Below are 26,275 nucleotides of genomic sequence, written 5' to 3'. Positions count from 1 at the left end.
TGCGTGTGCTATATCGGCAACTCTGCGACTCCTATACACACTTGTGCTTAATCAGTGTTTCCCCATTTATGTTTTTGCATACTTCGAAACTGTTTCATTGTAGTATACAGTGACTTACGCCTGCATGACAACGTTAATTTGTGCCTATTCGGGTGATAATTGAAGAGGTGGCGACTTTCATATTACATTTGGACTTTTGCTTAGAAGACTTCATGCTGGTATACTCCAATCTTGTAACTGTGTACATCCCTTTCTTATTCTCGTTGTTCTACATTTCTCTTTGTACCGTATTCATCCTTTTCTTGTCTATTCCTTTCCTCTCCTGGCCTATTCTCTTATTTGCTTTTATTCTTTTGGATATTTTATTCTTGGTGTAACAAATTTGTATTATATGTGGTTGGGAAAATTCTGTATTTGTACAGACTTCTATTCATGTAATATGTAAGAGCTTGATTTAATTCTTCCAATATATCTATTTCCAAATTTTATCTTGGTTTCTCATCTATTTTCACCCGTCATGTCCCTTATTTCTCCTCCCATTCTCTTTTAATTTTCTAATATTATCTAGCATGCTTTCCACTGCGCTATCTGAGGTTATTCTTGAATGCTTATTGGAGATCTTTTTTTTTACCACGGCCTCCATTCTCAATTTGGCGTTTTACTCGCTGCATAATTTTACTACCTACCGTTTGAGAGTACTCGGTGTCACCGATACTTTGATTCCCTCGGCAGTATTATTATTATATATATATATATATGCATATATATATATATGCATATACCCCCATAAAGGGTTACACCATCATAACAGCTGCCTTGACATTACATCACCTTCTAAATCTCTCCATACCTTATATCTGGTCAATCCCGCGGTGTACTTCCTCTTAATTATTCGCATCGTTAAATTAGATCCATACCTTCCACATATAACGTTTATCTGCCTCGAATATATATCAAGTAATAACCACAAAACGCAATATAATGCTTCATATCACTTCGTACAACTTCTTATTACCTCTACGACGATCAATTAGTATTATCTCAACTACAGAATGTCAATTCTTACTTCACATAACCTTCAACACAACCCTTGCTATTACTGATATATAGCTTTCTTAAATACACCAATACGTGTTTCCCATATTCAATTCCTTTCAATAAAATCATGATGCATAACCTTGCATACGCTACTAGTGCTGCTAATAATATCGCTCTTCAAGGAGTACTTGATTTCAATTATTCTCTTCTGACGCGCGGTCCATCTGTGACGTAATCTTTACATACATACATCGCAAGATTTAGCGATATCCTTCAACTTATGATAATTCGTAGCAATCAGCTACGTATTCTCGACTACTTCATTGAATTATTAGCTCAAACACGGTGATCCAAGCGCGAGATATATATACACTGCCTAAATATAGCATTAATATCTTAAATATCACACACTTCACTGCATAATATCACTTGCACACTTAAATATTATCATTTCTAACATACAGTATATTCAATTCCACTGCATATGCGAAAGAAATAATATTAATTAAGATTTATGATACTAATTGAAAGCACTTAACTCGTCTCTCGTTACTCCGACGTCAGTTGTTGTCCTTCGGCCCGTCACATGGCTAGTTTTGCGGTCTGGATCTGAGGTTGGACTGGACTCCTCCTCTTATTCAGAATCGGTCTAGGTCGGCAATATCCATCTCTCATCTTGGGTAGGTCATCTGTCCGGATGATACCTCCCTCCAGGTCGGTCCATCTTGAATGCTTAGCAGTTCATCATCTTCTTCGTAAGGCTGCCAACAAAGTTAAACATTCCAGAAGAGTACATAGTCATTTTAAAATTCTTATCAGAATAATATTTCTTTCAGATTCTTCTTCATAACCTCCTTCTGCGTTATATTTGGCTACCTCTTTATAATAGCGTATAATATATTTTTTTATCTTGTTCCGAGAAAATCTTTAAATTTAGCTTGTGTCCGTTGCAGTTTCTAGACGTTTTCAAAAATGGCGCCGGTGCAAGGTATGGCCCACTCAAGCCAAAAAGAATACACAATGAAGTCATGTTATCGAGATATAATAGGAAGCCATGTCTAACTGGGAACAAATGTATTCCGAAGGCGGTGCAGGACAGTGAAAGTCAAGTAAAAATAGAATAGAAGAGATTATTATAAAAATACACTTGAAAAATTGATTTCGCAAAGTCAAAACGTGGATTGCGATCGCGCTACTAAAACGACGAAGTTTGACTAGATTTCAGCGGAAAATCATAAAGAAAACTAGATTGATTAAGAAGAAAACGGGATAATCAACTCATAGAAACGCTGTGAATAGATAAAATACTTCGTTAAGGATGAAGCCATGTTCTCCAGTGTTGACTTAGTTAAATGTAACAAAGGCTTTTCAGTCTGTCAGTGGAGAGGGGAGGGAGAAGTAGGACGGAGCGCCTGGAGCGCTGTGGAACCTTCCATCAACATTGGAGAGGGGAGAGATGTTATTGACCTTTTCACGTTAAATGTACCTTTATGTAGTAAGGATGAATGCAAATTAATAATTTTTTAGGTGAATAAAGTAAGGAACGATATTATTATTATTATTATTATTATTATTATTATTATTATTATTATTATTATTATTATTATTATTATTATTATTATTATTATTATTATTATTATTATTATTATTATTATGAGTAGGTGTTGTCAGACATTATGTGAGTGGAGCGAATAGGGAGGAATTATTTAAATGTGTATGCTCATTCAGGTTATTTGCATTAGCATTTTTTGTGACGTAAATTTCTATTGCTTCTTTTATATTCAAAGATTTACTTTTATTTTCGAAGTGTAACATTTTTAGATCAGTGTTGATGTCTGTGAAATGGTGTGAACAGTCGTATATGTACTCCCCGAAGGCTGAATGCCGATTATATCTGATCGCGTTTTTGTGTTATTTGTATCTTGCATGGAAATTACGTTTTGTTTGACCTATGTATGTGGCGTTGCAGTTAGGTTCTTGGCATTTGAGTTCATATACTCCTGACTTTGAGAAAGGGTCCTTTTTGTTTAGGTTGCACCTGTTGATGTGTCTCTGTATTGTGTTATTCGTTCAAAAGGCTACTTTTATACCTTGTTTTTTGAAAATGTTAGCTACTTTGTATGTGTTATTGTTAACATAGTTGAGAACCACGTAGTTTTATTTGTCATGTGTGGTGCTTACCCGGCGACTTTTCTTATGTTTATTTAATAGTTTATCTATTGTGCCTGGAGGATGGTGTTTTCTTTCGCGATTTGTTTAATTATTTGCATCTCTTCATTGAAATCTGTTGTGCTCATTGGTATGGAAATAGCTCCATGTATCATTGTATTCAGTCCTGCTATTTTGTGTGTGTATGGGTGGTTCGAGTTGTTGTCAATAGTGTGCGACGTCTGAGTGGGCTTTCTGTATACTTTGTAAGATAGGCTGTCATTATTCCTGTTGATTGTGATGTCTAAATAGTTTATTTTCTTGTTATTTTCTGGCTCCATTGTGAAGCAGATGGTTTTGTGTAAAGAATTTAGAGTGTTTAATAACTGGTCTGCATTAGTGACGTCATTATCATATATGCATACGACGTCATCTACGAATCTGCTCCAATGTAAGATTCCTTTTGAAAGCTGGCCCATTAAGAGGATGTTTTCGAAGTTATTCAGAAAAATGTTTGCTATTATGCCTGATAACGGTGAGTCCATGGCTAACCCTTCTTTTTGGCAATATATTTTGTCGTTAAATGTAAAGCAATTTTGGTGTAGTGTTGCTCTAAGGAGGTTAATAATTTATTTGATTTCTTGTAGAGTTGTAGAGAGGTGTTTTCTTTAAGAAGGTTTTCGATAATTTTAATGGATTCATCTATTGGTATGTTGGTGTACATGTTAGTGATGTCAAAGGATATCATACGTGTGCTCTCTGTTATTTTAAGTTTATTTAATTCTTTAATTTAATTCTTTAATTCTTTAATTAGTTCTAGGCTGTTTTAATTGATCTGTCTCCTTTAAGTGAAATTTTCTCTTTTAGAATTAGGTTCAGTTGTTTGCGTTGTCATTTTTAATTTTGTTCTTAACTGTTTTCAATGCCGAGTATTGAGTGGCGTAATTAGGTTGTTTGGTGGAATTTTCATGTGCGATTATTTTTAGGGCTTCCTTGGTGGCTACGTTTTTTATCATTTCTCTTTGTGGAGAGGGTATTTTGTCGCAAGCAATTTCTACGTCAGTGATGAGCTGATTTATGTTGTTTTCGTTATGACGTTCCTGGCAGTTGAATTTGAGACCTTTCTCTAGCAGATTTATTTCATTCTTTGAAGAGGTAGTGTCTGATCTGTTAATTAATCTAGGGTAAAATCTGGGGTAAAAATTCGCGAGTTTGTGGTGCTTAGAGTTTTCTGGATTCTTCTGTTTAATCATAGGTTACGTATTTTATTGTCAATGACCTTCTGTTTCCGGATTGCTTCCTTTTTAATGTAATCGTGTAAAAAGTTGGAGTAGGACGTCCATTGCGTGTGGTGCCAGAAGTTGCTTAGGTTTAAATGTATGCGTAGAATTTGTTTCTTGATTTGCTGTTTCTTTATGTACGCGAATTTGATTTCGTTTCGGATCCATAGCAATTGTGATTGAGATGTTGATATTTTAGCCGAAGATGTTGTGGGCTTAGCTTTTATGGGTATGTACTTAGGAAGGAGCTTTAATTCTAGACATTTCTTATTAAATGTAATTGATTTGTCAAGGTTCCTCAGCGCTCCAGGCGCTCCTCCCTACTTCTCCCTCCCCTCTCCACTGTACAGTACACTCGATGCAATCATCCAATAGGAGGGATCCACATTGCTATACAAGGCGCCTCCCATTCTTGCCCTCCCCTCCCCACGCGCAGCGTGCCGCACCAAAACCACAGTCCTGAAATAGTGTTTAGTGACAGTCTAGAAAAGTACGTAAGTTTTCATTATATTAATAATTGTATATATTTTATTTTTGTCATTACTGTTTCATGTTATCACTAAACTCTCTATCATTGACAAGTTTACGCTACGTAAACAATACTGTACATATATAAGCTAGTTTTTAAGTGATTTGATAGAATCTGAGGATGTTCTTGTAGAACGAAACATGTCATTCTTTGTATGTTGGTGTGTATTTTACAGATATATGTATAGTGTTTTAATTTACATTGTATTTGCTGTGTGTTTGACAGACTGAAAAGCCTTTGTTACATTTTAGATAAAATACGTCCAGATATGCGGGGCTTAAATCAATACGCTTATTGGGAACCCGAGGCGCAAGACCAACGATATTGCAGGGAAGTATTGTATGAACTGCAAGAGAAGGAAAGAATTAAGAGAAAGTTATTTTATTGGTGGAGAAGCTGAGAAGAAAAGAAAATAATTCTAAAGAATAATTAAGCTTAATCTAAAGACTTCCTCGGAAGAAGATAAAAAATATATATTATACACAATTATTAAAAGGTAGCCAAATATAACCCAGAAGAAGGTTATGGAGGTTAATCTGAGAGAAATATATTTCTGCTAAGAATTTTAAAATGGCTATGTATTATTCGGGAATGTTTAACTTTGTTGGCAGCCTTACGAAGAAGATGATGAACTGCTAAGCATTCAGGATAGACCGACATGGAGAGAGGTATCATCCGGACAGATGATCTACCCGAGATGAGAGATGGATATTGCCTACCAAGACCAGTTCTGAATGGGAGGAGGAGTCCAGCCCAACCTTAGATCCAGACCGCAAAACTAGCCATGTGACGGGCCGAAGGACAACAACTGACGTCGGAGTAACGAGAGACGAGCTAAGTGCTTACAATTAGTATCATAATTCTTAATTAATATTATTTTTGGCATATGCAGTGGAATTGAATATATGTTAGAAATGATAATATTTAAGTGTGCAAGTGATATTATGGAGTGAAGTGTGTGATATTTAAGATATAAATGCTATATTAATGCAGTGTAGAATTATAGGTATATCATGCGCTTGGATCACCATGTTTGAGCAAATAATTCAATGAAGTAGTCGAGAATACGATTAGGAATGACACAACATAGCAGCTGATTGCTAAGGATTGTCATAAGCTGAAGGATATCGATGAACCTTGCGATGTATGTATGTAAAGATTACGTCACAGATGGACCGCGCGTCAGAAGAGAATAATTGAAATTAAGTACTCCTTGAAGAGCGATATTATTATTAGCAGCACTAGTAACATATGTAAGGTTATGCATCGTGATTTTATTAAAGAAATTGAAAATGGGAAACACGTATTGACGTACTTAAGAATGCTATTTATCAGTAATTGCAAGGTATATGATGAAGGTTATGTGAAGTAAGAGTTAACATTGAGTAGTTGAGATAATAATAATTGATCGTCGTAGAGGTAATAAGAAGTTATATGGAGTTATCTGAAGTACTATTTTGCGTTTTATGGTAATTGCAAGGCATATATAGTAGGTAGATAAACTGTATATGTGGAAGGTATGGATCTAATGAAACGATGCCAATAATTAAGAGGAAGTACACCCCGTGATTGACCAGATATAAGGCATGGCTTGTAAATATTCAGATTTAGAAGGTGACGTAATGTCAAGACAGTTGTTATGAGAGAGGAATGAGAGTTCAGTGACACATTCTCGAAATGTATGAAATGCGAGATAAATGACATATTATACAAATATGGTTAAGTAGACGCAAATCATAGTATTGATTTATTCACACTGCAGATACGAATTAAATAACTTGCACATTAGGATTTTGATTAGAATACGACGTATAAATGTATATTGAGCCAGAGATATATGAATTAAGAATTATGTGGACAGAATAGGAAGATTAGTTATTTTAAAACATTGAATAGTTGAATTAGAATTTTATGAAAGGTTACTAAATAGGAAGATGATAGATTAGGAGCCGGATTTAGCAGGCAGTAGGGGTGTAAGCCTTAGCACGTCAATCGCTACTGATTAATTTTCCAAAATGAAATCCGTTTGATAGAGTTCAGATTTTATTGTTTTGTAGTAATGTAATTTAAAGAAGAAACTTAGAATTTTCATAATGATGTAATGATTGCAGCTGGGGAACGTATACCAGTGATACATATAATGTCTCAAGAATAGTCATGGACAGTTATTCATATTTTCATTTCATTTCAGAAACAATTCAAGTTACGTAATGCTATATCTTTGTTTTTAATAAGCCAGCGCTGACTTTCAATTACGATTTTTGAATAACTTATTCTATGTAGTGATAATTGTAGCTCATTCCCAAAATAGTTCTCATTTCTTTAGGGCATTTCTCTAGTTAAATAAATGTAGTTCCTTATTTCTTTTTATATAATTCTGTGAGTGTTAATTTTTAGTGATAGTTAATTCTTAATCTTAGTTTGTAAGTTGATTCACTGATAGATTGCGTATATACGAATGCGGACAGTGGTGAAGTTTTAACATTAGCATTGGATGAAGGCGATCATTCAACTACTATTGCGTGTGGCCGAACTTTTCTCTATCTGATCCGACGTAAAGCGAAACCGTATGAAAAATTTTAAGATTTTTCTCATTGAATGAAATACCGTGGGATTACATCGAGCTGTCGGGAGTTATTTGCGACCCGTTCGGAACCGAGTAGGGTGCAAGCTTAATTATTCTTCAGAATTATTTCTTCCTTCTTAGCTTCTCCACCAATAAAATAACTTTTTCTTAATTCTTTTCTCCTCTTGCAGTTCGTAAAATACTTCCCTGCACTACCTTTGATCTTGCGCCTCAAGTTCCCAATATGCGTATTTGGTTTAAACTCCGCTTATATAGACGTATTTTATCTATTCACAGTATTTCTCTGGGTTGATTATCACGTTTTCTTCTTGATCAATCTAGTTTTTTCTTTATGAATTTCCGCTGAAATCTAGCCAAATTTCGTCTTTTTATAGCGCGATCGCAATCCACGTTTTGTCTTTGCGAGTTCAATTTTTCAAGTGTATTTTTATAATAATCTCTTCTATTCTATTTCTTTAAAACAGTTTACTTGACCATGCACTGTTCTGCACCGCCTTCGGAATACATTCGTTCCCAGTTAGACATGGCCTCCTATTATATCTCGATATCATGACTTCTTTGTGTATTCTCTTTAGCTTGAGTGGGCCATACCTTCCTCCGGCGCCATTTTTGAAAACGTCTGGAAAATGCAACATGCACAACACTACTAACTCTACTCTTCCCACTCCTCGACGCTGTACTATAAACACTAAGCACTCTCCCCTTCCCAATCTTCGCCGCTCTACCATAAACACTAAGCACTCTCCTCTTCCCAATTCTTACCGTTGTACTATAAACACTAAGCACTCTCCTCTTCCCAATCCTCACCGCTCTATTATAACCACACGCCACTCTCTTCTTCTCACTCCTCACCGCTACATTATAAATACTAAGCACTCTCCAATCTCCACGCCGCTGTACATTAAACACTAAGTACTCTCCACACCCCTCTTCCCATATGTCGCCGCTCTACTATAAACACTAAGCACTCCGAATTTCCTCTTCCCACTTCTCGCTGCTCCACTATAAACACTGCACACTCTCAAATCTCCTCTTCCCACGCTTCGCCGCTCCACTATAAACATTCCCCACTCTCCTCTTCCCAGTCCTCGCCCCTCCACTACAAAGAAACCCTCACTCCTCTTCCGAGTCCTCGCCCCTCCACTATAAAAAAGTCCCTACTCGCCTCTCCCCAATCCTCGCCTCTTACTATAAACATTAAGCACACTCCTCTTCCCTATCCTCGCCACTCTACTATAAACACTAAGCACTCTCCAATCTCCTCTTCCTAATCCTCGCCGCTCTACTACACACACTAAGCAATCTCCTCTTCCCACTCCTTGTCGCTCTACTATTAATACTAAGCACGCTTCAATCTCTCCTTCCCCCTTCTCGCCGCTCTACTATATATACTAAGCACTCTCCAATCTCCTCTTCCCACTCGTCGCCGATCCACTATAGCCATTACCCGCTCCTCTCTTCCCACTCCTCACTTCATACTATATTACGGGAGTAATGATTTATACCCTCTCCGTAAATACTTTAGTACTGGCCTTATGGCCGTCGAAATTCTTGTCTTTGACGTAATTTACCGCTACGTTATTGATAACCATGGTTTTCGTTACTTACGGACGTAAACTTGGGCTGGCGTTAAAGTTACAAATGTGGCCATCTGCTGTGCCTGTTCCAGTACACTCCTGCACTCTGGTGTCGTCGGTGTAAACTATCTCGCCGCTAGCCCCCTACCACCGGGCGAGTATGCGCAGGAAATAATTGCGACTGTGGTCTCACTTAGTTGGCTTCTGCGTAGTTGCCATTATTGATTTGGTAACCGACAATGATGGACGAACGCCGCGTTTATCAGCTTGGCGTGATGGTTTGTGAAATCATAATGGATCCGGAATGAACTTGGTTTGAGAGGGCTTGCGCCCTCATGGACTTTTAAACTTTTTTTTTTTTAAATTATTCCTTAATTTCCCCGTCTGGAAGTTTCATTAGGTGCCTTCTGGCGACTACTTCTACCATACGTAAGTAAGGATATGATGATTAAGCACACTTATGACTACGGCAAGATGCTACACTGTGTTATCCAAATCACTATTTTGTTACACGAGTGTGAACTGAAAATTTCCAAATGTGAAGGTGCGTGCCGCGTTCTTTGGTTCCAAATTGCAGCAACTAAATTCAACGTTTTAACCTTGGAGTTCAAACATTTTTCGAGTAAAAAAACCGTTATATAAACCACTTTTATTTACTAGGTACTTGTGTCTGCTGTGAATTAACATAAATCATTTTAATTCTTGGAAATTGTGAATTTAATACTTCATCTTTGGTAGTGGCTTCTAGCCCTAATAAGTAGGGGTTAGCGCAATGTTTCGGCAAGGTTACTAACCAAGTGATTTTGCTACAAGGGTGTGGAATTTACGTCCTTATTCCATCTTAATTTTACCTTCATTTCGTTCTCCTTAAATATATTATTAAATTAATTCGTTTGGTATTCTTGTGATATTTCGGCGTCCAGATTTTCTTTTGTCTCTTAATATGTAAATGTCTATTGTTGTTTGGCGGCCTATTATTGACCCTCTTCCTTAACTAGCCTGGCGTATGTTCCTTGCCATGGGAATGCTAATGTTGATACATGGAAATGCTGTTTGTTGACGGATGTTTCTGGTTAATTGAGCACTAAGCTTTTCATTTTAATTTTCCAGCGAGGATAATCTTTCCTGTAGATAGATACTGTAGATATTTATTGAACATAACAGGCGAATTTGCCCCGATACATGTTCACGTGGACAGCTCATTAAGACACAAAATCCTTCTAAAGGATTTGGTATTGAGGTTGGTTTAACCTGTTTATTTTTTACATTTTGTGGGGGGGGAATTTTCTCTCTCCTCTAGCATATTTTCTTGCCCTGTGTCGCTTACAAGTGGGAACTTGATCCTAACATTCTATTATCCCTTGTGGGAACTCCTTGGATTATACCCCAAAATGTGTTTCAATATCAAAGAAAATCACAATTTATGTTAAATTTGTTTCAAGGTTGGAAAAGGTGTATGATGAAAGTATGAATATTTCAAAGAGGTCTAAAGACATTTAACGGGTATCTCAGATCTGAAAAGGCATTTTAGAATTGAAGGTGTTTTTAGTCAAATATTTTTATTTTTATTTAAAGAACGGTCGACCGTAGTTTTTTCTGGTTAATTGAGCACTAAGCTTTTCATTTTAATTTTCCAGCGAGGATAATCTTTTCTGTAAATAGATATTGTAGATATTTATTGAACATAACAGGCGAATTTTCCCCGATACATGTTCACATGGACAGCTCATTAAGACACAAAATAAAATGAATAATAAAGAATAATAAAATAAAGCAAGAAATAATACAACCAAGTACCAATAGTAATGATAATAATAATAATAATAATAATAATAATAATAATAATAATAATAATAATAATAATAATAATAATAATAATAATAATAATAAACAGGAAACTAACTCTAAACAACTAATCTGGCCCTACCCTGACCTTGCATTCACCACTTGACTGTACACTCCACATGACCTTCACAACAGATTATGCTGCAATAACCGCTGACTGTACATTACAACAGTGTCGGCTCACGCCCTTGTAATCACTACTGCTTACTCTGCATTATTTGTTTCATGACCTAAATTCCTCTGGATTCAAGTAAACCAAATGAGAACAATTGTGTACCATCCTCCATATCGCAATCGGTAAAGCATCTATATTCCAAGATACCAAAACATTTACTCACTCAATAACCTCAACAACCTTTGCTATCACTTGGTTTTACTTAGCCTCCGTGCTCGAATTCAAACTACTTCACTATATCCACATCACTCACACTTCATTAACTTAATTTTCCACAAACTCCAATGACTGAGTATCCTCCTACTCTTAACCACTTCTCCTTTATATCCTGACATATCGTCCTATGCCCTTTCCTCTGCCACTTTTTTCACACAGGAATTTTTCACCGCTGTTTTCTCCTCCGTTTTCCCATTCCTTAATAATCCACCTTATAATACCCTGCTCATCCCCTTTACCTAAAATTTTCCGATGTTTGGCACTCAGTAAACTATTTCTGATCTTATTTGTTTCTTCACACTCACCTAGTAAGTGAAAGTATCCGTTCTCCGCCCCACAGAGTATACACACTGCCTTATCCCTGTCTCTTAGCCACCCCGGATTTTTATGTAGCCCCACTAACCACCATACCAAACCTCTCCTTCTCAACCAACCAACGTATCTAATATTAATTCTCGTTACTTCCTCAACTTTATTAAAAACACTAAGGGAACTTCTTAATCTACTTTCGGCCACTAATTTCTGCCTACCCAGATCTCTAATCCTCCTTACCAGTACCTTCATCCCTCTGGCTTCTGTTTTCGTCCACACCTCTTCCCAGATGTACCCCAGGCCTATCATCTCCAAGTATCCCTTAATTTTATCTAGCCAGCATCCCTTATACATACTTTTCCGTTGTTGTTCGTACGCGGCCTGTAATACCCTCCCTCCTTCCTTTCTTTTCAAATTCATCCAATATCTAACTATTCTTTTCACACTCTCAGATTCTAAATCCTCCCCACACATTAATTCCACCCCTGCATTGGCTGTGCACATAGGGAGCCCCATCACCATCTTACCGAAATTAGAAATAATTCGTCTTAACTCAACTCTTTTGTCATCCAACCCCCAAACTTCAGCGCCATACAATACCTTCCCGAAAGTCATCTATCTTAGAACTAACCTTAGGGTTTTATAATTGATACCAGGATATTTCGCTAGCAAGTTTTTGACTGAGGCTAGGGCGGCCAACCATCTGTTCCTCGCCCTCTTAATATGATCATTACTATTAATAATGACTCCTAGACATTCTAACTTGCTTACCAGTTCCAACCTTTCTCCCTGCATAACCCATTTCCCGCCATCCTTTCTTCCTTTGTGTGCCTGGGCTATTAACATTTTAGATTTCTCCCCAATAATTTTCAAGGCCCATTTCTTCGCAAAATCCGACACTGCCTTCTGCATCCCCCCATGGGGTTAGAGTCATCAAAATCACATCATCAGCAAAAATCAATCCCGGGACCTCCACCCCATTAATTAGAGGTACTGCCCAATTGCTTGCCCCATGCCCCTCCAAGATACCGTTAATAAATAAAATAAAACAAAATTGGCGATAATTTGCACCCCTGCTTTAATCCCACCATGGACTCTAATGGTCTGCTCAACCTATCATCTCCCAATTTTACACAGAACCTGACTACCCTATATATCCCCTCTACTGCCCTCATCATCTTTCCAAAAAAAAACCAACCTTCCCAGTTTCTCTAGTAGAGCTTCCCTATCCACCTTATCAAACGCCTTTTCAAAATCGATTGCCGCCACAAACACCTTCCTTCTTGACAGGCTCATATACTTTTCCAGAACCGTCATCATTAACATTATATTATCCTTTGTTCTTTTCTTTCTTCTAAATCCTCCTTGTAAATCAGACAATACTTAATTCTTTTCTGCCCATTCACTCAACCTGTTCGCCAATTTTACTTAAGGAATCTAACAGAGATATTCCTCCATAACTATTTTTTTGCTAGGGGCTTTACGTCGCACCGACACAAATAGGTCTTATGGCGACGATGGGATAGGAAAGGCCTAGGAGTTGGAAGGAAGCGGCCGTGGCCTTAATTAACCCTGGAGTGGTCGCACGGGTTTTGTCAATATTAATGGTCACACCGGGTCTCTCAGACCCATTTTTTCTCAGTGTTTTACTATTAGATTTTTATACTTTATTTCCAATTACAGTATTATAGGACATTATTTAGTTTATTTTAATGCAGTTTACATGACTACAATATTTAACTATCCTGTTTCTTAATCAAAGAGTTCAGTTTTATGATTACACTGAAAAACTATTTCTTTTCTGATAACTCGTGAAAGGTAAAACATGGTAAGAGTAAAATGTAATTTAAATACTTTCTTTTCACTTTTTCCTGCATTTACATGCACAAAGCAACACTTTCATCCATTTTCTACATAGTATTAATAAAATATATTTTTGAGAATTTCACACTTGAACTATTGGTACAAAAATATGGATTTTTTTAGGTATGTGTGAATTATGTGTCATAATTCATAAAATACAAATCAAATTAATTTTAGAAACACATCTATGTACAGGGAAACAACACTTTAATCAATTTCTATGCACATTCTGCAGCCTACTTGTCCATGTTCTCCGCAAATGAAATTTTGGCACTTGGGCAGATGAAGGATGTCTTCCTGTCTTTGTTTGTTGTGCAGAAATGACATCTCTTTCTTTTCCTGAGAAATTCTGTGGCAGGTGCTTGCACAGGGTAGTTATACCCAGAATTAGCTTCATCCATTGTTACACAGACGAAAAAGTGTACTAAACTGACAATGCGAAGTTTGACAAAAAATACTAATGTTAACAGTCGCACCGGGTCTCCGAGACCCTGAACGGCCTGTATGCTCAAAGTTACCACGGCAACTGAGAGCGGGCTACTGTGTTCGGTTGAAGGTCGGGAGCAAAGAAGCTGCCAGGGAGCCGGAAGCGTTCGGTGCATTCCAACAACAGGAACGGTAATAAGTATGTCCGCCCGGGTCTCGTAGACCCATCGCGACCACTCCAGGGTTAAGGTACAGCCCCAGCATTTGCCTGATGTGAAAATGGGAAACCACGGAAAACCATCTTCAGGGCTGCCGATAGTGGGATTCGAACCTACTATCTCCCGGATGCAAGCCCACAGCCGCGCGCCTCTACGCGTACGGCCAACTCGTCCGGTCTTCTATAACTATTCAAACTGTTTTTATTACCCTTCCCCTTATTTATTGGACATACAATTCCTGTTTCCCATTCCTTCGGGTACTTCCTCTGTTCAAAGATCTTATTAAATAGTTTCACTATGCCCTCTATCATTGTCTCATTTTTGCCAATTTCTTTCCAAAGCGTATTATTGATCCCATTACACCCCCCTGCCGACCTGCCCCTGATTCTTTTTAATCACTCTTAAGGTTTCCTCCCTCGCAAATCCCTTGTCCACATCGTAATTTGCCACTCTTCTATTTCTCCAAATTACTTCATCCCCCGTCTTCCTCCAGCATTCTTCCTCCTTACCCCCAAGTAATTCACCAAAGTAGCTCACCCACTGTACATCTTCAATGCTCTTTACCTCTACATTCCTTCCGCCCTTTATTATTCTGTTAATCATTTCCCAAACTCTTTCAATGCTGTTAGTCTTACATTCTTTATTTATGGTTTCAGTTTGTTCCTCTAACGACGCCTTTTTTACCTCACAAATTTTCTTTTTATACTCCTCCCTCATCTTACAGAAAACCTCTCTTTCTGCACTTCCACCTTTCTTTCTGTACTTTTGCAATGCACCCAGCTCCCTCCTTCGCATTCCTTCACACTCTCTATTAAAACATTCTTCAACCTCTTTCTTTTTCTTCCTCCTACTTTCTACCTTCTGTGCTATCATCTTTATTGGATGTAGCATCAATTCCAAGGCTTCATCAATATTATTCTCCTCCAACGCACCTTCCCAACAATATTTCAGAAGTTGTAATTCCTCTATGACTACCCTATCCCAATCCCGTCCCACTTTCTCTGACCATTTGTACTTGTTATATCCACTCCCTAATATATCCTTCGTCTCAACTTCCTTCCTTATATGCGTCTCTTCCCCCTTTTTCAACATAACCCACACTGGGAAGTGGTGTGTTTCAATCCAGTCGCCTACTTCCATCCTTACAATATCATCCAACACTCCTTCCGAGCTTGAAACCATATATATCACACTACCTCCCTTCTCAGTAACATAGGTCAAATTCCCCGTACTGTCGCCCTCCATCCATCCATTCAGAATATATAAATTTCCCGCAACGCACATGTCTAAGAGTTTCTCTCCATAGCTGTTGATAATTTTATCCTCAGTATTTCTACTTTTCAACATACACCTTCCATCCTCCCTACTATATACTGGGCTCTGTTCCCCTATTCTAGCGTTCCAGTCTCCGAATAACAACATATCCTCTTCTCCTGCAAACTTATCTCTTATCATACTAATATCCACCAATAACTCTTCAAAAAGATACGTATTTGCGTATGGTGAACTACTCGGATGGCAATATACGAACGCTAGATTTATTTTCTTCTCCCTTCTCTCTACCCCTCCCATATTCAATCTCAACCATTTGGTTTCTTTCATGTCCCTATATCCTCCACCAGTTCGCTGATTTCTTCCCTAATTAATATTATCATCCCTCCTGGTGCGCGCCCCTTAGTCCTCTCCTTTCTCCTATATTTATATTTAATCACAAACCCCTTCCATGAGATCTCCCTCCCTGTTTCTAGCCAGGTCTCCAAGAGTGTCACAACATCGAAACTTTCTATTACTTCCCGAACTTTCTTATTTCCTAATTTGTTCATTAGTCCCTCAATATTCACACATCCTATTTTCCAATATAGTTATAACTTTCCCTCCCTCCCTTCTAAGTTTCCTCCTCTAATCTTACTCCTTGTAGTTATTGACCCCTCATCTCTTGCCTCCATTTCTCCTTTCTTTACCAACCCATACTGTTCCATGCCCTCCGTATCATCCATCCCTTTACGTACTTTACCCAAGAGGTCTTTCAAACACCTAATTCTTCCTTTTTTCATAACTGCTTTACCTTCCTTTCGATCAGTCTTCTCATGTCTTTTCTTGCTCTCCAAACCACTGCACTCTGCTCTCACCGTTTCTTGCTGCTCACCCTCACTCACCCCTTCACTGCTTTGATCTTCTATATCCACACTGCACTGTCCGTTCTCTCCTTCCTCGTCTTCACTCTTCTTTGTTACTTCTGTGTGTTAATTGCTTTACGTCGCACCGACTCAGGTAGGTGTTATGGCGACTATAGGACAGGGAAGGGCTAGGAGTGGCATGGAAGCAGCCGTGGCCTTATTTAAGGTACAGCCCCAGCATTTACCTGGTGTGAAAATTGGAAACCACGGAAAACCATTTTCAGGGCTGCCGACAGTGGGGTTCGAACCTACTATCTCCCGAATACTGGATACTGGCCGCACTTAAGCGACTGCAGCTATCGAGCTCGGTCTTTCTTACTTCTTTCTCCCTTCCATCTTGCCCTGTCATCTCTCCTCTCTCGGAACTAACGCATTCATCCATGTCCTTTAGCTTCGCCACTGAGTGCTCCCTAACCCATCGCCCGTTTGTCACCACTAACCTCTGACCTCTTATGCGGACCTTTAGCCCCTGATTTCTCGCTCTCCATAGGTGTCTGTTCAAGATCTTCATATTTTCACTTCCTTCCTTTCCCATGTCTCTTTCCATCCCTATTTTCTGGCCCTGTAAATTATTATTGTTTCTTAACATAATTTCTGCCATTATTGTTGAGAAAATTTTTACCCTAATTGGCCTCCGTCCTTTAGCTTTTCCCACACTCTCCACATCGTCTATGTCCACTTCGCTGAAGTTTATCTGCATCCTATCCCGTATGGCCTCTATCACCTTGGATATCAGGTCAATCTTGCCTTCCCTCTCACTTTCCTCCACACCATACACTGACTGACAGAGCAAATGCAACACCAAGAAGGAGTGGTTCGAAAGGGATGAAAGTTGGGAAAAAAACAGAGACGGCACGGACGAATAATTGATATTTATTTCAAACCGATATGCAGGTTACACAATGCGCACAGCATCGACTCAGTAGGATGTAGGACCACCGCGAGCGGCGATGCACGCAGAAACACGTCGAGGTACAGAGTCAATAAGAGTGCGGATGGTGTCCTGAGGGATGGTTCTCCATTCTCTGTCAACCATTTGCCACAGTTGGTCGTCCGTACGAGGCTGGGGCAGAGTTTGCAAACGGCGTCCAATGAGATCCCACACGTGTTCGATTGGTGAGAGATCCGGAGAGTACGCTGGCCACGGAAGCATCTGTACACCTCGTAGAGCCTGTTGGGAGATGCGAGCAGTGTGTGGGCGGGCATTATCCTGCTCAAACAGAGCATTGGGCAGCCCCTGAAGGTACGGGAGTGCCACCGGCCGCAGCACATGCTGCACGTAGCGGTGGGCATTTAACGTGCCTTGAATACGCACTAGAGGTGACGTGGAATCATACGCAATAGCGCCCCAAACCATGATGCCGCGTTGTCTAGCGGTAGGGCGCTCCACAGTTACTGCCGGATTTGACCTTTCTCCACGCCGACGCCACACTCGTCTGCGGTGACTATCACTGACAGAACAGAAGCGTGACTCATCGGAGAACACGACGTTCCGCCATTCCCTCATCCAAGTCGCTCTAGCCCGGCACCATGCCAGGCGTGCACGTCTATGCTGTGGAGTCAATGGTAGTCTTCTGAGCGGACGCCGGGAGTGCAGGCCTCCTTTAACCAATCGACGGGAAATTGTTCTGGTCGATATTGGAACACCCAGGGTGTCTTGCACATGCTGAAGAATGGCGGTTGACGTGGCATGCGGGGCTGCCACCGCTTGGCGGCGGATGCGCCGATCCTCGCGTGCTGACGTCACTCGGGCTGCGCCTGGACCCCTCGCACGTGCCACATGTCCCTGCGCCAACCATCTTCGCCACAGGCGCTGCACCGTGGACACATCCCTATGGGTATCGGCTGCGATTTGACGAAGCGACCAACCTGCCCTTCTCAGCCCGATCACCATACCCCACGTAAAGTCGTCTGTCTGCTGGAAATGCCTCCGTTGACGGCGGTCTGGCATTCTTAGCTATACACGTGTCCTGTGGCACACGACAACACGTTCTACAATGACTGTCGGCTGAGAAATCACGGTACGAAGTGGGCCATTCGCCAACGCCGTGTCCCATTTATCGTTCGCTACGTGCGCAGCACAGCGGCGCATTTCACATCATGAGCATACCTCAGTGACGTCAGTCTACCCTGCAATTGGCATAAAGTTCTGACCACTCCTTCTTGGTGTTGCATTTGCTCTGTCAGTCAGTGTATATAAATATGGCTTTCTTCATTCTCTCCTGCCTGTACCCCTCCGCTTCTCTCTTCATCGTCATCACCTCCTCTTCTACAGGGTGGCGCACGAATAGTTGACACATTTGAAAAGCAAATGTAAAATGCAACTTATATACCATGTTTATCAAATTTTGCTCACACCTTTCCTGTTACATGGAAATAACTGTAGAGGTGACACTGCTGCTTTGTATCCGAGTGTCTGCATTCTAGTGAGCTTTCTTCCACGGCCGAATCTCCGTTCAGCAGCGCGCCAAAAGAGTTATAATTTATTGAGAATAAAAAAGTGTTACGGCGACACAAAGGAAATGTTGAACTGTATTTCAGACTAAGTGGGCACCAGCAAGGAACACCATCCTTTTCTTATACAGAAACTTTGAAGAACAAGGCAGTGTGAAGGAAGAAAAGCGACTACCGCAGTTCGATCTCCCGAAAACATCGCTGCACTGAGGGTCGCCGTGAAGCGCAGCCCGAACAAGTCAACACGGGGAGCTTCAGGAGGAAGTGGAATGTCGCGCCGTTCAGTTCAAAGAATGTTACACGGTGACCTTCAATTATTGTACCCGTACAAAAATGACTGTACTACACAAGTTAACAGATCTTCACAGGCAGAAGAGACTGCGGTACGCCTTATGGACTCAAGATAAAGATGAAGTACTGTTTAACACTTGGTTCTCTGATAAAGCCTATTTTCATCTCAAAGGGGCAGTTAGTAAACAAAATTGCGATTTTGGGCTACAGAAAAACCAGATATCATGAATGAAAAAACACATGTGGGGAAAAGGGAGTGTGTGGTTAGCTCTGCCAAGTCATGAGTTAATTGGACCATTTTTTCTTCAGTCAAGACAGTTAATGCACAGCGATACAAGGAAATGCTGGAGAATAAATTCATGCCTCATCATCTCGCTACAGAACTCCTTATTCATACGCAGTGGTTTATGCAAGATGGTGCAACACCTCACGCAGCTAACTATGTTCTTGAGTTTTTGAGGGGAGTATTTGGGGGATCGTGTAATGCCTCATCGTTACCCACAGTAAAACAATAATGGCGGATTCTTCTGGCCTCCTTTCAGCCAAGATTTAAATACTAATGATTTATTTTAATTAGGCTAGTTGAAAGAAAATCTCTTCGCTTCAAGACCTCAATGCCGCATGCACATGCGTGCTCGGATTGTGCAGCTCTCCAGTGAAATTCATGAAGACCTGTGCTGCAAAGTCATTAGAAACATGCGTACTCATCTCGAAGAGGTTGTTCGCCGCACTGGAGGCCACTTTGAACATGTGATATAGTGAAATGTATTTCCAGGGTCCAAGCTAGCTGTTTCTAAAATTTCATAAGCGTTGTTTGAAAAATAAAGCTGTTATTCCAAAAGTGAATGTGTCAACTATTCGTGCGCCACCCTATAGATGTTTCACTTTCCCTCTTAATAACACTATTTCCTTCTCATTATTGTCCACTCTCCTGTTCGATTCCTCCGTCTTCGTTTCTAGCGATTTCTTCATGTTCCCTATCTCCTTTCTCTGCTCCTCCATCATGTCCTTTATTTCCTGTACCTTATCCCATTGACACTTTTCCTGTTTTACTTCACTACCACTGCCAAGTCCTCCATGCTAAACTTTCCGCTGGTATTTGGGCCTGGGTTTAATTCAACCCCCCTCCCAATAACCAGTAGCACCGCTAACACTGTCCCTACCAGCACCGCTTCACCCATTTTTACTCCTTCTTTTCTGAACACCCGTCCATTCTTGGTCTCCTTCTTCAGCTTCACCTGCCATTTCCTAATCGCGGCCCGGTACTGATCAATACCGACCATGTTCTCGGAACGCACTGCACCACGCGACTTCACTCCACGGTTGCTCAAGCCAGACTGTGGATAATCTTTTCATTAAATTGTAATCAACTTAAAATCCTTTATTAAATATCTCTTTGATTCCAAATGAAAAGGTGTTGCTGTTTTGAATGAGGGTAATCATTTCAAAATGATGACCAGGTTTTCATTTCATCCACACCTCTGGTGTCACTGGTTTCATTTATGGTGAGTACTCGTTTATCCTGATCTGATGTTTGATTGCTATCAGATGCTTCAATATCTCTGATCTGTAATATCCATTTCATGTATGGTCAAAGAAATTGTTCTGTCACTTGGCGTGATTGTGAAGTTAATTGCGTTAAGTGGTACAACTATAAACCTAAGCACTCCATTCTTCCCACTCTTCGCCACTCTACTATAAACACTAAGCACTCTCCAATCTCCTCGTCCCAATCCTCCCGCTCTACTATAAACAATCCCCACTCTCCTCTTCCCAATCACCACCCCTCTGCTACAATCACAAAGCACCCTCCTCTTCCCTTTCCCGCCGCTCCACTATAAACACTAAGCACTCTCCACTCTCTTCTTCCCAATATTCACAGCTCCCCTCTAAACACTAAGCACTCTCCACTCTCCTCTTCCCACTCTTCGCCGTTCCACTATAAACATTAAGCATCTCTTCCCACTCCTCGTCCCTCCGTGATAAACACCCCACACTCTCCCCTTCCCACTCATCGTGACCCCAGTATAAACACTAAGTACTTCTCACTCTCATCTTCCCACTCCTACCGCCCTACTATAAGCACTAAGCAATCTCCCATCTCCTCTTGCCACTCCTCGCCGCACCACTATAAACAATAAGCACTTTCCAATCTCATCCTCCCAATCCTCGCCGTTCGAATATAAACACTAAGCACTCTTCAATCTCCTCTTCCCACCCCTTGCCGCACCGCTATAAACACTAAGCACTCTCCAATCTCCTCATCCCATTCCTCGCTGATCGACTATAAACACCAAGAATTCACCAATCTCCTCTTGACAAACCTAGCCGCTCCACTAAAACACTAAGCACTCTCATCTTCCCAATCTTCGCCACTATAAACACTAAGCACCCTCCACTCTCATATTCCCACTTCTCGCCTCTTCACTATAAACAATCCTCACTCTCCTCTTCCCATTCGTCGCCCCTCTACTATAAACATTAAGCACTCTCTTCTTCCCACAACTCGCCGCTCCACTATAAACGATAGCACATTCCACTCTCCTCCTCGTAATCCTAACCGCTCCACTATAAACATTAACCACTCTCCACTCTCCTCTTCACACACCCCGCCCCTCTACAATAAAAACTAAACACTCTCCTGTTCCTACTTCTCAAAGCTCTACTATAAACACTAAACAATCTCCTCCTCCCACACCTCGCCGCTCCACTATAAACACTAACCACCCTCCACTTTCCTCTTCCCAATTCTCGCCGCTCCACTATTAACAATCCCCAATCTCGCCTTCCCATTCGTCGCCCCTCTACTATAAACATTAAGGACTCTCCTCTTCCCATAATCCGCCGCTCCACTATAAACACTAAGCACTCTTCTCCTCGCACTTCTCACAGCTCCACTCTATACATTCAGGACTCTCTACTCTTCACACACCCCGCCCCTCTACTACAAAAAATTAAGCACTTTAATGTTCCTACTTCTCACCCCTCTATTATAAACACTAAACACTGTCTTTTCTCACTCCTCGCCGCTCCACTATAAACACTAAGCACTCTCCAATCTCCTCTTCCCACTTCCCGCCGTACTACTATATACACTATGTTCTGTCAAATCTCCTTTTCCCACGCCTCACCGCTCCACTATAAACACAGCCCACTCTCTTCTTCTCACTCCTCGCCGCTCCATTATAAACACTAGGCACTCTCCAACCTCCTCTTCCCAATTCTCGCTCCCCATTATAAACACTAAGCATTCTGCAATCTCATCATCCCACTCATCGTCGTTCCACTATAAACACTAAGCATTCCACAATCTCCTCTTCTCACTCCTCGCCGATCCACTATGTGTCGATTCCCACACATCGCTGCTCCATTTTAAACACTAAATATTCTCCACTCTTCTCTTCCCCATCCTCGACGCTCTACTGTAAACACTAAGCACTCTCCCCTTCCCACTCCTTCCCGCTCTACTATAAACACTAAGCACTCTCCTATTCCCACTCCTCGACGCTCTACTATAAACACTAAGCAGTCTCCTCTTCCCAATCCTCACCGCTCTACTATAAACACTAAGCACTCTCCTCTTCCCACTCCTCGCCGCTCTACTATAACCACACCCCACTCTTTTCTTATCAATCCTCGCCCCTCCACTACAAACGCTGAGCACTCTCCAATCTCCTCTTTCCACTTCTCGCCGCTCCACTGAAAACACTAAGCACTCTCCTCTTCCCAATCCTCGACACTCTACTATAAACACTAAGCACTCTCCTCTTCCCAATCCTCGACACTCTACTATAAACACTAAGCACTCTCCTCTTCCCAATTCTCGCCACTCTATTATAAACACTAAGCACTCTCCTCTTCCCAATCCTCGACACTCTACTATAAACACTACGCACTCTTCTCTAATCCAATCCTCGCCGCTCTACTATAACCACACCCCACTCTCTTCTTCTCAGTCCTCACCGCTGCATTATAAAAACTAACCACTCTCCAATCTCCTCTTCCAACTCCTTGCCGCTCTACTACAAACACTAAGTACTCTTCACACCCCTCTTCCCATATCTCGCAGCTCTGCTATAAACACTAAGCACTGTCGAATCTCCTCTTCCCACTTCTTGCCGCTCCATTATAAACACTAAGCACTCTCAAATCTCATTTTCCCACTCCTCGCCGTTCACTGTATACATACCCTACTCTTCTTCTAACTCCTCGCCGCTCCATTATAAACACTAAGCACTCTCCAATCTCCTCTTTCCACTCCTCGCCGGTCTACTATAAACACTAAGCACTCTCAATCTCCTGTTCCCACTTCCCGCCGCTCCACTATAAACACTTAGCACTCTCCAATCCCCTTTTCCCACTCTTTGCCATTCACTATATTCACACCCCAGTTAGTTCTTCTCACTCTCGCCGCTCCATTATAAACACTAAGCACTCTCCAATCTCCTCTTCCCTCTTTTCGCCTCTCCACTATAAACTCTAACCACTCTCAAATCTCCTTTTCCCACTCCTCGCCGTTCACTATTTACTCACCCAACTCTCTTCTTCTCACTCCTCGCCGCTCCATTATAAACCCTAAACACTCTCCAATTTCCTCGTCCCACTCCTCCCCGCTACACTATGAACACTAAGCACTCTCCTCTTGCCATTCCTCTTCGCTCCACTATAAACGCAGACTTAGGTGTTGAAGTAGTATTCGGTCTGACACTATGGTTAGCTGGTTCGAGTCCCGTTGGTGGACAAAATTTTAGCTGGCAGTGTAGGGGAGGTAGAGGCATACAATTTCTAATCGCTAGACTGCGTGCCAAAAGCTCTCCGCAGTGCCCATATGGAGTGAGGTGGTGGTGCTGATTATGTTTTTAAGAGGAAGTACAGCCAGGCAACCATCCTCTCTATAACACTGATCAGAGTGAAAAAACGGAAGGGATCCGACATTTCGAATAATAAAGGCATCGGCCAAAGAACGGCAAGGGCCACGAAGTTTGTGAAAGTGAATGACTCCCTAGGCCTCGATACCTAATACTGTTGGGGTTGGCAAAGAACAAGAGTTGACCAACGTCGTTCGGATAGAATACAGAAAGTGAGGATCCAGGCACAAGTAAGTGCAAGAAATACTACGACCTAGCTAAAGACCCCGTGGTTGCCAACCGACGCTCCCAAATGCAGAGCACATGGGGCCCTTTTTAGTCGCCTCTTACGATAGGCAGAGTATTCCGCGGGTGTTATTGAAGCGCTCCCACCCACAGGGGATATGGAATGAGAGCGTATGACTGTGTTGATGGTGATTCATCCGTCGGATGGGGACGTTAAGCCTTGAGCTGATCCCTTGGTGTTATTCATCAGGAGTAGGCTCTATGCCAGCACCATGTTTTACACTCTACTATCATATATCACGTCATTAATTTCATCTCATTAACTCCTATGCTGAGGTAGACGTCAGGACTACAAAGTGAACGGAAAATGACACTTTAATATTCAGAAGCTACTTTCCATACTCTTTCATTTAAAAATCAACTGTTACGATCTAGTAGACCATTTCGAAACTAAAATTAGCATAGGAAATTGTCTATTATAATACTACTGTCCAAAAATGTTTCCATCATATTTAATTACAAAGTAATTATATTGAAAAATGCAAATGTTTATCCATAAGTATGTGTACCACACCATTAACAGATCAAATCAAACTTACCGAGATATTTTCATTAACTGCGACAAGGTACGACACGTTTGCTTGGAGTAACCTTGTAGTCGCATTAACTTTCCTAATTTTGAAGTTGAATTGGTGTTGGTGAGTTCCCACATCCTCACACTCGTGCACGTCAACTATAGTAATTTCATAAGGACCCTGAAAGAGAAGATAGAAGTTGAGAAGATTTATCACACCAGAGATACATGGGGTGATGGGTGACATATTTTCAATCAATCATTCACCACTGAGCCATGCTAATATGGCATGTTCATAAAAATGATGTTTCCCATATTGCAAAGACCTTGTATCTGCCTCACCTCAATTGACTTAAGTGTTTCCATGATTGTACCAGAGAGGGCACTCCCTCGGTCATGAGCTCGGAAGATCATTCTTTCGGCGAGACAGTAGTTTTATCTCTTTGGAGCGATTCTTTGCATTGTTATGTGTGTGGAGTGTAAGCATGAACCCCACGCAGAATGGAGAGGCGTTTTTATGCCATAAATGGGTTTTTAATAGATTTAAACTTGACCCATACTGCCATCCTTCTTGTTACTTTGACCATTGATATATCACGTATGGTAATTCTTGTTTTTATATTGGTTCTACTGTGCTGTTATGACATTCTTCGCTACCGTCCATAGCCGATTGTCCTTCTGCTCTGCTGCATGAATGGGCTGCGTGCTAGTTGTCTTTATTGTGATTGAGTTATGATGTTAGTTGCGTCTCTGATTGATTTTATTTACACGTACCACATTCTGAAGTTTTTCGCCATCAATGAATGTATACCCTAGGTGTCGACGCGGAGATCCATTCGTGTCGTACGGAGTGCGTGAGCTGATGGGTTTATGTGTGACCAGTGAGTCTCAATTATCCTACTGCTAATTGCCTGCGCCGTGCACGCTATCTCTGACATATGTGAGACCTTGTGTGTGACCATGAGTGTCATACTATATGAGATTGTGTTCAACTTATTAACTGGAGCAACTGCTCAGGTTGTTTGCGATACCGGCAATGTCTAAATGTTTGGATGTGTGCTGGTGAATGAAAGGGGAGAAAAGATGACGTATCGGTCAGCTCATTTTATATTTTAATCTTGTTTCTGTGCCTCATGTTTGTTGCCGGCACGGTGATATTTATTTTGCCTTGGTTTCTATTACGGCCTTTTGCTTGCCCACGAGGCCGCCATGTTACTTTCTTATATTCAGGCTGTGGGCATGCCTGTGATTCTCTTTGGGTTTAAATTTTATTCCTTTGGTGCAGTGATGTTACTCTGTGCTATTTTGTGATCTTTCGCATCTTATTTGTACCTTCTCTGGACCCCTTTTTCTCCTCCATGCCGCGTGCGAGCTTTGATCTGTGTGGTGATTGTTGAGACGATGTGGAAGTTAAGTAGACGCTTATATAAAATTTCTTATTAATCTCGCGGAAAAAATGACCGAGTCGATCC

General features: G+C 40.9%; 1 protein-coding gene across 1 annotated transcript in view; it reads right to left on the bottom strand.

The window, feature by feature from the left end:
- Nucleotides 1-26,275, bottom strand: part of LOC136879277 (uncharacterized) — a 272,020-nt gene that overhangs the window by 161,178 nt on the left and 84,567 nt on the right. Inside the window, exon 4 of the mRNA XM_067153099.2 lies at nt 24,829-24,984. Within this exon, the coding sequence (XP_067009200.2) occupies nt 24,829-24,984 (156 nt within the window). The remainder of the gene's footprint in view (nt 1-24,828; nt 24,985-26,275) is intronic.

The sequence above is a fragment of the Anabrus simplex genome, chromosome 8, assembly GCF_040414725.1.
Source record: "Anabrus simplex isolate iqAnaSimp1 chromosome 8, ASM4041472v1, whole genome shotgun sequence".
Taxonomy (NCBI): Eukaryota; Metazoa; Arthropoda; class Insecta; order Orthoptera; family Tettigoniidae; genus Anabrus; species Anabrus simplex.
This window is presented reverse-complemented; position numbering and strand designations above follow the sequence as displayed.